A 12544-nucleotide genomic window follows, 5' to 3' on the forward strand; every position below is an offset into this window, starting at 1 on the left:
GCTTCATGGGGAGAGATTATCACAAGAAATCTTGAGACTGTGCTCACCTCACCTCTCCTAAGCAATGCTGTAAATTTATGACTTAAGGTAGAGATTTGGCAGTAAATTGGGGGCAGGATTCTTTTTCGTCTTTTGTGGAGTCATTTGTTCCTTTAGAGAGATATCAGCCCTGGATTCACTGCATTTCAAAATTGAAATGCCATTCTCCGAGCCGAGATGAGTGGGTTCATTTTACACTGTGATCACAATTTAGAGATCCTACTGAATAGGCTGCCAGGGTTTGCTTTGTAATGTTAGGCACACTCCTTGTTGCAGTCCTTAGGCATGGGCCAGAGAACATAACTGAAACTATGCAAGAAAAAAGAAAGAAGGGGAGAGAGGCAAGGAAGGAAGGAAGGAAGGAGGGAGGAAGGGAAAGAAAGACAGCAGGAATCCTGTAACCCTGAGTCATCAGTAGGCAGTGGTGGCCCAAGGTGCAGATTAATACCATACTAAGAAAATCATGCAGGCAGTGAACTTGGAGCCACACTTTTGAGCAGTAGGAAATGTCCAGGGGATGGTGCTGAGTATAACTGATGCTTCGTAGGAAAAGTGCAAGTAACGGAAGCAAGCTGTCTTGACTAGTAAGATCAGTCATGTCTTACATTTTCTGGAATCTTTGCCTTCTCATCGGAGGGTGTGTCTACCACCCAGGTTCTCAGACTGATTCCTCTCTTTTCCTCTCCCGCTCCCAGTCCACCTTCAAAAGTGATCTCAAATCCTGTTGACTCCACCTCCAAAATGCACCCCAAACTTCACCACCTCCATTTCTACTCCTACCTCCTTAGTCCAAGTCACCTTCATTTCCTGCCTTTAACAGCCTCCCTGAGATCCCTTGTTTCTGCTCTTGGCCTTTTTGGGTCCAGTGCACCCATAGCAACCAGAAAGATTTTTAAATCATAGGATCCCTTTGCCCCTCACCTCCCAGTGACTCCCAGATACATGTAGAACAGAATTCATGCTCTGTACCATGTCCTTGTGTCCTCTTGTGATCTGGCCTCTGCTTACTTCTTCACCTTCTTTCCCACCACACGCTCTCCTTTGGGCACAAGCTCCAGCCACCGTGGGGTTTGTTGTTGTTGTTCCTCTAATATGCCAAGGTTGTCCTTGGTTCTGCTCTTGCTGTTCCCATTGCCTCGGATATTTGCCTCAGACGCACCTCCGGAGAGAAGCTTGCTTTGACCTCCTCAGTTAAGAGCTCTCCATCCAACCGGGTACTCAGGGCAAGAGTGGAGAAGTCAGCTCAGAGAGGCCTTTCTGAGACTTGCTATAAAGTAGCCCATCCTCTATTCCCACTCTCCACCCAAATTACTTTTCGTCATATCCTCCTGTTTCATTTTCATCATAGAACTCAACCACATCTGATGATTACCGTATGTTTGGGTATTGTCCTTTATCCTCCCTCACTTCAGACTAGGCTGTAAGCTGTGTAAAGGCAGAGACCTTATCTGTCTTATTTTCTCTGAAACCTCGGCACTGGACTGGTGCCTGATCCCATGTTGATGCTCAGGTACCATTAGTTGAATGTATGAATTGGTACACTGTGATACACTATCAGAGGTTAGCAACAGTACTCTATTAGCAGAGTAGAGGATGAGCCAAGGGAAAGGGGGTGTCAGCCCATAGTTGAATATGTTGTATGTGGCAGGCTCGATGGTCCATTTACTTTCAGGTTCAGTAATTACTGGTGGTGTTTCTAGTGGATTTTAACTAGAAACAGGGTCTCCAGGAGGGTACATGTGCTCGGGGTGAATAAGTGGGTCACTTGTCTTTCTCACATACCTCACTGTTAGTCGTCTTAACAGAAGGTTTTCCAGAAAGCCTCCCATGTTCATATCCGTTATTGGAAGCCCTTTCTGAGACTCCAGGACTCCAGTGAGAATGGAGGAATCTGTTTGAGGTTTTTTACCCAATTGCCTCTATAAGTAAATGATCTAAAATTTCTTTCAAAGGTAATGAATGCTTTCAGGGAAAAAAATGAGTTTATAAAAACAAAACACCTCTTATTCTCTGTTGGGTTGTCAACCGGAAGAAAACAACCAGAACCTGAAATTGCTTTGGACAGAAAATAAGATGCTTCCTTCCTATGTCTCTGCCACCCTCCCCTCCTTGCCTTTGCCTTTACTTGCCTGACCTCTCTCTCTCTCTTTTTCGGGGAGGAAGACTGATAAAATATATGGTGCTGTAGGCTTAGTAAACTGTTTGCCATAGCTCAGCTGGCCCAACCTAGGGTGCTGGTGGAAATGAAGGTAAGTTTTCTCTTTTAAAATATATTTGGTGTTCTTAAACCTAACACAGTCAGTCATTTCGAGTGTTTATCATACCATTGAAATGTATAATCACGTGCCTTTTGCTACACCTTTCTGAGGACTGAATTTCGTATTTTGTTATGCACTGTAGCAGTTTGGACTCATGTGAAACATGGTTCCAAGAGAAATCAAGTTGTTGTTTCTTTCTCTTTCTTGGACAAGTAGAAAGATAATCAGGTAATGCAAAGTGATTATCGTACAGATATTGCCCTCTTCATCCCTGCCCCTTTACCCCAAGCAAAGTAAGTTTCCACTCTTACCTACCCACTTTTGGAGATAGTCCTTCGTGGCAGATGGAAGGAATTTCTCCTCCCTGTGTATGAGCAAAACCACCTGGTTTGGGCAGGTTTTAGAAATTTATTGACAAACTAATGTATATCGGGGTGTCTTGTAGTTGTACTGGTTATGTTGCTCCTGGGGGGAATAATAAATTCATGTAATATGAACAGTCTACTAAAAAGCAACAACAAGAAATAAAAAGAAAACAACTAAATAGGCTCAAAACAGTTAAAATCCAGAGTCCACCTTGTGAAGGTGTGTGCCTGTAGTAATACCCAAATACAGATTTTTCCCACACACTCCCTTTCCCTGTTCCCCTCCCCAGAGGGAACAATCTACTAATATCTATCTAAGTCATCTTCCTCCAAGCAATCAGCAATGATTTGTCTCTCAAAGAATGCTTTTCTCCTCATTTTTCACTTTTATTTTAGTATTAGTTCTGGCTTCTTAAAGAAATAGGTCTTCCACAGGGTTACTGTAGCTAGGTTAAGAAAATTCTCTATTTGTGTTTTTCATCTGTGATGCCTCATTCTCTATCCCCGTCCATTAGAGAATTATACCATCTTTGGTGAAACATGTCTTAATTAAAAGAGATGATGCTAAGTGAGTTTGCAGTGAGACTAGGTCAAGAGTGAGAATTTGGGTGGTATTGCCCAAGGATTCATTAAGGCTCTTTTTCCTATGATAATAAACAATTGAACACTTCTATAGACCTCTGTATCTCAGAAATCTTCAACTGTAATTTTGCTTCTTTACTCCAGTCACAGGGGTCATTACTTGAGAAATTCAACTATAAGGTGTCAGATAAATTATTAGTTTTCTGTATTTAGAGCAAACAGGGATGAACTAAGCAGCCTAAAGGGAATCAAAAATTTTTCCCTTTGTGATCAATATTTACTATTTAAACTATAAAAGAAGGAAACATGCATCTAATACTCACATCCAATATGTGTCTAATCACAGATCACCTTTCTCCTGGCTACAAAAAAAGAAAAAGGACAATGCAGGAAAAGTAATGGCTTTGAGTATTTTTTTTAATGTTTAAAAACCTAAATTCCCATCAGTTCCTTTTAAAAATCCAATTTAAAAAAGAAAGTTTATTCTCCTTATCTGGACCATCCTTTTTGTAAAGGGAAGAACTTTATACACCGTTTTCCTGATGCTTCTTCACCGGCTTTGTGCTTGAATCTTCCAGAGAAGTCTTCCCTAGACAAAAGCCTCCTTTGAAAACCTAACAGTTTGTATGTTTCAACTTTTGACTTGTGTCTGCATCTTCTATCACTTACCAGGCCCGTTTTATGCTTAGGCTACAGATTGGATTTGCTCTTCCCCTCTATTTGTCTACATTTCCAGCTGAGTTTAAACATCACTTTCTCTCTGGTAGGATGCATTGACCTTTTGACTTGATTAAAGATAAATGCCATTGACTCTCCACTTTTGGAAGATGAGATTTTTTTTTCAGAAGCTCACTACGATTTCTATATTTATTGCTTGAAAATGAATATTGAATAATACTCATTTCCCTGCCATTTTAATGAGATGGGTATGGATTTTTTTCCTACTGTCCGAGTAACAAGAATTATTGGGGTGAGAGACAGCATGAGAGGTTTTAGGTTGTTTTTTTTTTTTTACATGTTTGGTTATAGACCATCACATCCTAAAGTTTTAGAGTCAAATGGACAGTTAAATATTTTTGTTTGAACTTGACTAGAATGGGTATTTCAAGGACAAAAGAAAATTCAAAGTACCTGCAAAATGTCAGCGGCATTTTAAACACACTGGGCTAATTGCAAAGCTTGTTTTACATCTCTGTGGCTAATATGACACTAATGTGGCAATTTTGCTAAACTGTGACTGTGTTTGTGTTAGTATTTATCCCTCTTATTTTGTTCCCAATCATAAAAATGAAGTGATGTGCAAGAATTGCTTAAAGAACGGATGCCACCTATAGATGTTTAAATAGTCTGCCTTTGTAACAGTTCTGCCTCCATAGCCAGTATTTTCTACGTCTTTCTTTACTTTCTTCTTTCTTATTGAAGCATTTGCATGTAGAATAAAGAGGATAAAGACACACACACAAAAAAACAAAGGCAGATTTGTTTCTTCTGAGAACATCTGTTCTTGCTTCAAAGCACCCACATGATGTAGCCCATTTTCTCTCAGTGCCTGCACAGTTTGCTATTGTAAAAGTGACTGTTACATCAATCTTAGATCTGAATTTAATGAAATAAACAGTGCTACCTAATGAAGTGACATATAGGAAAAATCCCATTATAATGCATGTGCTTTATATAATATTAAGACAGGAATACTCACAAAGAAAAGCTAAGATTGAACATAAAATGATTTATTATAGAATTCCAACCTCCCCCCCCCCCCAAGATTCATTGATCTCCTGGCATCATACCCAATTTTGGGTACATACATTTGGTCCACTTTACAGTTCATTGAATCCTTAGAATTCTTGTGAATTTGCATTGTACTTGGGGTATAGGTGCATTTTGAAAAAAAAAATTAATGCAAATTATTTATTGTATACATTGTAATCAAAAGAGACCTTTTCACTTTGAAAATCTTTATTTTTAAGAAGAAAATCCCCCCAAACTTCAACTGCTATCATTACTCATATAACCAGCATTCAGTAGCAACACTAATAACTCAAAGGGTACAGTTTAAAAGTACCTAGTTTAAAAGATATTTACCCAAGTGATACTACTTTTTAAATTTCCTTCCCTAAAGAGTATATAATAACTCAGTCTTGGAGTAGAGAAAGGGGGGAAAGTGAAAGCTATATAATAAGCTTTCAAAATTTCTTAGATAAAAATGTATTGACCTTAGTTGATGGTTTCCAAGGAAATAAATACCTATGTAGACATCAGTTGCTCAATAAGTGCTCATTAAAGCACCTACTGTGCACCTAGGCCTGTGCTCCTCCTATATGTTGGATCCAAGTGTATTCTGACATATTTCAAATGCATAATATCCATAAAGACATATTGGCCAGTTACGTATTGCGTCTTTTTTCCCCCCAGCTATTTCCAAAGATAGGGCTTTCTACATAGTGATTGACTAATCCAGGAAGACTTACATGGCATCTTTCTGCATGGGCTCAGCTACCCACAAAGAAAGATCGAACTTGGTCTAAATTCTCTGGTTCTATGCAATCTTCTTTGTCTTTTAAATTTACATCTCAGTTCAATGGTGAGCAAAACATGACATTTCTACCACCCTGCCATTACTAACCAAATTCTTTTCATGCTTCAGTGTTCATCTTGACAGCTTTTGTCCCTAAATATTGTAATTCCTTGTTGAGCCGGATTCTCCTTAGAGTGCACTTGAACATCCTCTTGAACATCTTGATCATGGATCTTTAGAGACAACTTGGTTTATTCCTTTATTTGGTGGCACTTTCTACTGAATATTTTTTTGACCTAGAAGGGTTCTATTTTGGAATTTTACATTATTTCATTTCTTAGATTTTTATATCTTTTTGGAGGATGATGAGCAATGAGATAAATCTGGAATACTTCACATTCCCTTCAGGAGCATTATTTGTCATGGGGTTTAGACCTCAACATTATTAATGTGGTGATTACTGTAGTGATTTCTATGGTTGCTGAATTCTGGTAGGACCGTGGGTTAATGGCAAAATCAAGTTAAGAGTATATATATTACAGAACTCTTTTCTCATCCAATTGATGAATACTTTCCAAAAGCCAGACTGGTGTATTATGCCTAAGTGACCAAATAGTTCTAAAAAAAAATACATGATGGGTTTCCTATATCTTTAAGAAATTCATCTGAAATCTAAGACTTTGAGAAACAAAATGACAGCTGACTACATTTCTTATAAATGTTTGCTTACCATTGGCATTTTAGAACTTTATATCTGTAGACAGAGGAGGACACTTACATCTTTCATTGTTTTGTCAATGTCCATATGAATTGAGACTTTTGCATTTGGGGCAATAGTGGAACATTCTCTTGGATCAGTGAAACTAAGATGGGCTATGGGTGGGCATGATTCCTTGAATGCTACTGGGTCATGTGCACCAGTGTGGCTTTGGCAGTTCTGATGCCATAATTACTACTTTCAGAATTGATTCTAACTTTAACACTTACCATCGTCCTTAGGCAAAGGACCTGAGACCCTGTATGCGGGGCAGAAGCTCAATGACAATGAATGGCACACCGTTCGGGTGGTGCGGAGAGGAAAAAGCCTTAAATTAACTGTGGATGATGATGTGGCTGAGGGTGAGTACAGCTATATGTAGTGAAATTTGTCTGTCTTTGCTCTCATAGTACTCTTGATCATTCAGTGAGCAAAGGGTTTTTTAAAAAAAAATGTTTTATTTTGCTTAACAGAAGTCATGTGACATGTTCTCTGTTGACAAGCTCAGGTAAGGCTAAGGAGGTCTTCCTCTATATTTGCATAATCCCTTTTCATTGATCTGTATTATAGAATTTACCCATTACTGTCACTGTATGTTGATGAGATATCCTTAGGCATAGAATATGTATCTGGAGAGTAGATGTACAGTTCTGTAGATCCTTTATTATTCATTTATTCAAAAATCACTTATCAATCACCTTCCCAGGTGCCAGTTTCTTCTCTCAATAACTGACTTTCTAGTAGAGGGAGATGAATAAACCAGAAATTCAGAACATTATAGGTAAAAGTATGTACTTAGATCACTATGGGATACTTAGAAGGAGCTAAATACATATGTTATTTAATTCTTATTGAGTATCTACCATGTTTTGAGTTCTACTTTAGAAGGCAATGAGAATATGGAGGTGAAGAAATAGGCAAGTTCTTGACTTGGTTGGAATTTACATTCTAGGAGGACAAATATAAATGAATGAATGTATACATAAGTAAAGGAACATTTGAAGCTTCACATAAGCAATAAGTATTTCTTGAGAGCCTGTTACATATCAGTAGTGTGCTAAGGATGTAGAAAAAAAGAAGGAAGCACAAGAGATTATCTGTTTCCTCAAATAATGAACCAATTAGTAGAGTAGATAGGACCCAGGTAATAGAAAATAAGACAAAGAATATGTAATGAGATTCCAAAATGGGTGGGTTGTCGTCATTCAGAAGAGAAAATTATCATTTTGGGCTGGGGAAAGCAGGAGTGGCTAATTAAGGTAGCTAGTTAGCCATAATTTGATGGGTAAAATTTAATGAGGTCTAGGTTGGAAGAGAGAGGGCATCCTCCGTGTTGTATCCAAATAAAACTCTACTTTCTAACATTCCAGAGCAGTGCACTAGGATATGAAAAGAAAACTTGGGGGGTAGCATGGGGTATTATAGAACACTGTTCATGTCAGGAGATCTGGGCCCTGGCTTTAATTCTCTGCCAGATGTTGGAAAAGTCACTTACTGTTTCTGAATCTTGTCAAATGAAGTCAGTGGTGTAAATTATCTCTAGATTCTTCTGTGATTAAGATAGTCAAGATAGAGTCAGGATCCCTGGGTTTCATACAGTCATTTTAACTAAAATACTTTTTGCTGTTGGGACAGATATGATAACTCTCTTTTTCCTCATTTCCTCATTTTTAACCTTGAAATTCTATTACTGCTAAGGACCTCTCCTGTTTAAAGGTCCTACAATTTGGGGTCCTATAATTTAATTTTATATTCATGAGTTTCAGTACTTCTGGAGTCTGGAATTATAGTGAGCCATGTGTGGAGGTAAAGCGTGTGTGTGTGTGTGTGTGTGTGTGTGTGTGTGTGTGTGTGTAGGTAGGTAGGTAGGTAGGTATGTAAGGAGAGTCTATGAACAGAGGAAGAGTAGGAGGCATATATTCAGTGCCCAGTAGGCATTAGATACTGAGATAGCTGTCTTACATATATCGGCTCCTTAAATCTTCTGTAATTCCCCATTACCTTGCAAAATAAGAGTTCTTATTGTCTTTTTACATTCAAGAAGACATGAAATTTAGAAGGAGCTGTGTAATTCAAGCTCCAAATTCATGTTTTTGTGATATCACCAAATCAAGCTGCTTGCTGGACTTCACAAACCATCATAAGAAAAATGATTTGTATTATGCTATGGGAAAAATACAATGGAATTGATTAGGGTGATGTGAGGAATACATTTTAGTGTAGACTAAAACACTCACCTCTCTCCCCTCAAAAATGAAGCTAAACAGAACCATAATAAGTATCCAAAACCCCCCAATTGTATGTACATAGACACCTTAGTATGTGTGGGGGGTAAGGTTACTATTCTATATGCCTGAAGGGTAACTTAGCTTTATGTAATGAATGTAAGCAAAGAGATGTAAAAATGGATATATGGTTTAGAACCCACAGCCATCCTGAATTAATTATTCAAGAAGTCCTCGTGAGCTGTTAATTCAAACAGGATTCTGCAAAGCAGCAGTGACAGTCCCATATCCCTTGCTAGCTCCTCTGGGCTGAGCGCAGTAGCCCAGCGATGCTATTCCCAGCGTGTTTTGAATGGCAGCCACTAGATGGCGACCTCACCCCAATCTCTCTGGACAGTGAATCCCTTTTATTTCCACAGGAAATAACATGCCCTGAAAGCTGTAGTCATAAAGAACTGCAGAACTGAGGATACAGTAATGTGTATTACCTCGTTTGGTCATTATTCTTTTATAGAAACTTTAGAATAAAGGTAATTATAAAGTGTTTTTTCTCTTACCACTAATAATTAAAAAGCAGGACTAAACCATTGAAGACCCAAGTCATCCAGTAATTTGATATTTGAAATTAATGAAGCTCTTTCATTTTCAACCTTATCCCCTTCTTTACTGCTGATGGAAAAGAGCAGCCATAAGGATAAAGAAATCTTGGAGAAGAAAAGAGCTATTTTGCTTATGAGCTACAACCTTGGATTGCTTCTTACAGTGATAATGGGTTTGGGAATTTTAATTTTAGCTCACAGAAGTCATAAAATCAGGCAATGAAACTAAAATACCACACAGTCCTCAGGTTATTAAGTAGTGTCTTATTGGCTTATTTAGCAATCCCTTTCATGCTGTTTAAGGTCCCCTAGGGTGTCAAATTTTCAGCTAGTTTGTAGAAATGATGCAAAGAATAGGTCAGACTCATAAGAAATCAAAAGCAAGGAAAGAAATATTCCTTAGCCTGGTGGTTTTCATGTATTGTGATACAGTGTGTTCCTGGGAAAGTGTTAGGTTCAGTTGGCAGTTAATAAAGATTGATTGATTGACTGACTGACTGACTGAGCTGGATTTCTATTTTCAAGAATAAATGAAGGGAACACTTCACTAGGGTTATATGCTCCTCAGAATTGGGATCTGATGCTTTGTGAATCACCCACTCCACCCAGAGCTTCTTGCTAGGACAGAAATTCATCTCTCTTTTGACTCCTCTGGTTCATGTTGATTTCTCTGTCCCTCGCCCTAAACAGCACATCCGGCACTTAGCTGTAGAAAGTCATTTTCCAAGGACAGTTTGTTCCTTATATTAATAAACTACATGATAGGATGGATTTTGGTAATACTAGGTTAAACAAAATGAAGCGGACTTCTTTATTGCAAGATTTGCTGGGATCCTTTAGTATGCTAATATACATTGCTAATCATCAATGATCACATGTGAAGTATTTACCAAGCTTATTTGGTTCCAGAACTTGTTGTTGTTGTTGTTGTTGTTGTTGTTAAAGGATATACTTTTGAAAAAATTTGTTATCATGGAGGAAAGGGTATGTGACCAATGGAGCTGGAGGATTGTGGGCAAAATGTGCATCCTTTACTGAGACTTCACAAGCCTTCATTTTCTTGACTTCTCTCCCCATGTCTGGGAGCCAAGGGAGGTCAAGTTGCCTCCTCTCAGTCTTTCCTATTATTTCTTTGCTAAGCTTTTAGTGTGGCTAGGAACTTCATGTGTAGAGATGGCGATGATCCAAACCCTGACTCCAGAGCAAATGTCTCAAATACAACCTCGTTCCTCAGATGTGAGGGATGCTTGCTGTGCTCAGTCCCCTCTGCTAAACACTGCAGGACATACAGAAGAGGTGAGAAGTGGTTTCTACTTAAAAAGAGATTGTGTTCTAGTAAAAGGGAACAAATAATCAAACTAATTAGGAAATTCTTAACACATTTCAGAGAAAGGAAAAAATGAATTATGCATAATTATTAATAGCTATCAACTTAAGCACTAGGCACCGTTCTAAGTACTTTCTCTGAAGTGACACATCTAATCCTGAAAACTTCATACCTACTTCACAGATGGGAAACTGAGGCATATAAAAGTTATATAACCCAGGCAGTGTGGCTTCAGAGTCTACATGCTCGACCAGTATATGCCTCATGGGAAGTTACAGCTCGACCCTGGACAAATTTTCTATAGGTTTAGGTTCTCCACAGACTTTATCACTCTGAGGGCTAGTGTGTAAACTGCTGTTGGCCATCAGTGAAATATGGAAGCGAATGTGTGAATAGGAGCCAAGGCAGTACAGTTATTCTCAGGAAGGTGCTGAATATGTGTAAATTAGAAGGAATGACATGATGATGGTTGGCCACTGGGAAGGAGTGTGAACCCATTGTGGAAACTTCAGTGTGGAAATTTCACCAGTTAAATTCCACCCACAATAATGTAAGGAATAAGTCAAGTTTTTTTCTCCACTGTGTAGTGTTACAAGATGAGACGTGGGTTTTGGAATTAGACACACTTGGGTTCAATTTGAGGTTCTACCATTTACAACCTGTATGAACTCTGATCCCATTGCTTAACCTAAGCTAAGTGTCCCCTCTCTAAAGCAAGATAATACCTATTTATTGTGATAATGACATTTGTTGGTGGTTCTGAAGTGTCTAGCACAGTGCCTGACACATAAATAATGTATAGTAGTCTTGTGGGTTTTTTTTGGTTATCTTTCTCCAAAATCACTCTTCTTTCCTGTGAAATTTGAAAGCAGCTGCTGTGAAGTATGCATATATTTGCCCCTTGAACAGAAAGGTGTTTTAGTCTACAAGACAGCATTCAGAGGAGATGAATGAAAAGGTTCCCAATCAATTAATATTGATTAGATGATACACAGATTTAAAAAAACCTGTATAGGGTACATGGGTGCCCCAGTCAGTTGAGCATCTGATTTTCAATTTCAGCTCAGGTCATGATCTCACAGTTCGTGAGATTGAGCCCCGCATCAGGCTCTGTGCTGGCAGCGTGGAGCCTGCTTGGGATTCTCTCTCTCCCTCTCTCTCTCTCTCTCTCTGCCCCTATCCTGCTTGCACTCTCACCACCCCCCCCAACAAAAAATAAATTTTAAAATCTTAAAAAAAATCTATCTATCTATCTATCTATCTATCTATCTATATTTATTTATTTGCTTAGTTTGGCACAGGGCTCAAACTTCAAGCAGTCTCTTTAATGCTTTCTCTAGAAGTAATAGCTTACTTTTTTGGGAACCTCCATCCACAGCCAAGTGAGCTTCTTTAGCAGTTCCTCTTCTAATTTGGCTCCATGTTGCACCCCCGCCCCCTACAACTTCTAGTTGAGCCTCTGTGACTCATCCATTTAAGGTTTTCTTAAATCAGTCTGTGTCCATGGGCTATGCTCTCAAATTCCATTGTTAGTTTCCTTTCTCTTACCCTTCTTCAACCTCTCTTCTCTCTGTCAACAGTGTATGTAATTTTCTTGCTTTATGAAATTCATTTTCTAGTGAGCAGAATTTCCTAACACCTCAGTTCTGGAGGCCAGTTTATCTATAATTTCTATAAAAGCTCCCTGTTGACTTTAAAAATTGTCTCTTTGGGTTTCTTTTGGAATCCCAGTCTTCACCAAGGATCATCCCATTATCACTTCTTAATTATCAGAGCTGATCTTCTTCCCCTCCCCCTTCGATCCTCCTCCTCCTCCCCTTCACATCCTCCTCCTCCTTTCCTTATCCTTATTTACCTTCTCCTTTTCCTCCTCC

General features: G+C 38.7%; 1 protein-coding gene across 9 annotated transcripts in view; it reads left to right on the plus strand.

Moving 5' to 3' along the window:
• Positions 1–12544, plus strand: part of NRXN3 (neurexin 3) — a 1570788-nt gene that overhangs the window by 738272 nt on the left and 819972 nt on the right. For all 9 annotated transcript variants that reach the window (XM_042990246.1, XM_042990247.1, XM_042990244.1 and 6 more), the window contains one exon: positions 6762–6881. In XM_042990246.1, the coding sequence (XP_042846180.1) occupies positions 6762–6881 (120 nt within the window). The remainder of the gene's footprint in view (positions 1–6761; positions 6882–12544) is intronic.

Source organism: Panthera tigris, chromosome B3 (assembly GCF_018350195.1).
Source record: "Panthera tigris isolate Pti1 chromosome B3, P.tigris_Pti1_mat1.1, whole genome shotgun sequence".
Taxonomy (NCBI): Eukaryota; Metazoa; Chordata; class Mammalia; order Carnivora; family Felidae; genus Panthera; species Panthera tigris.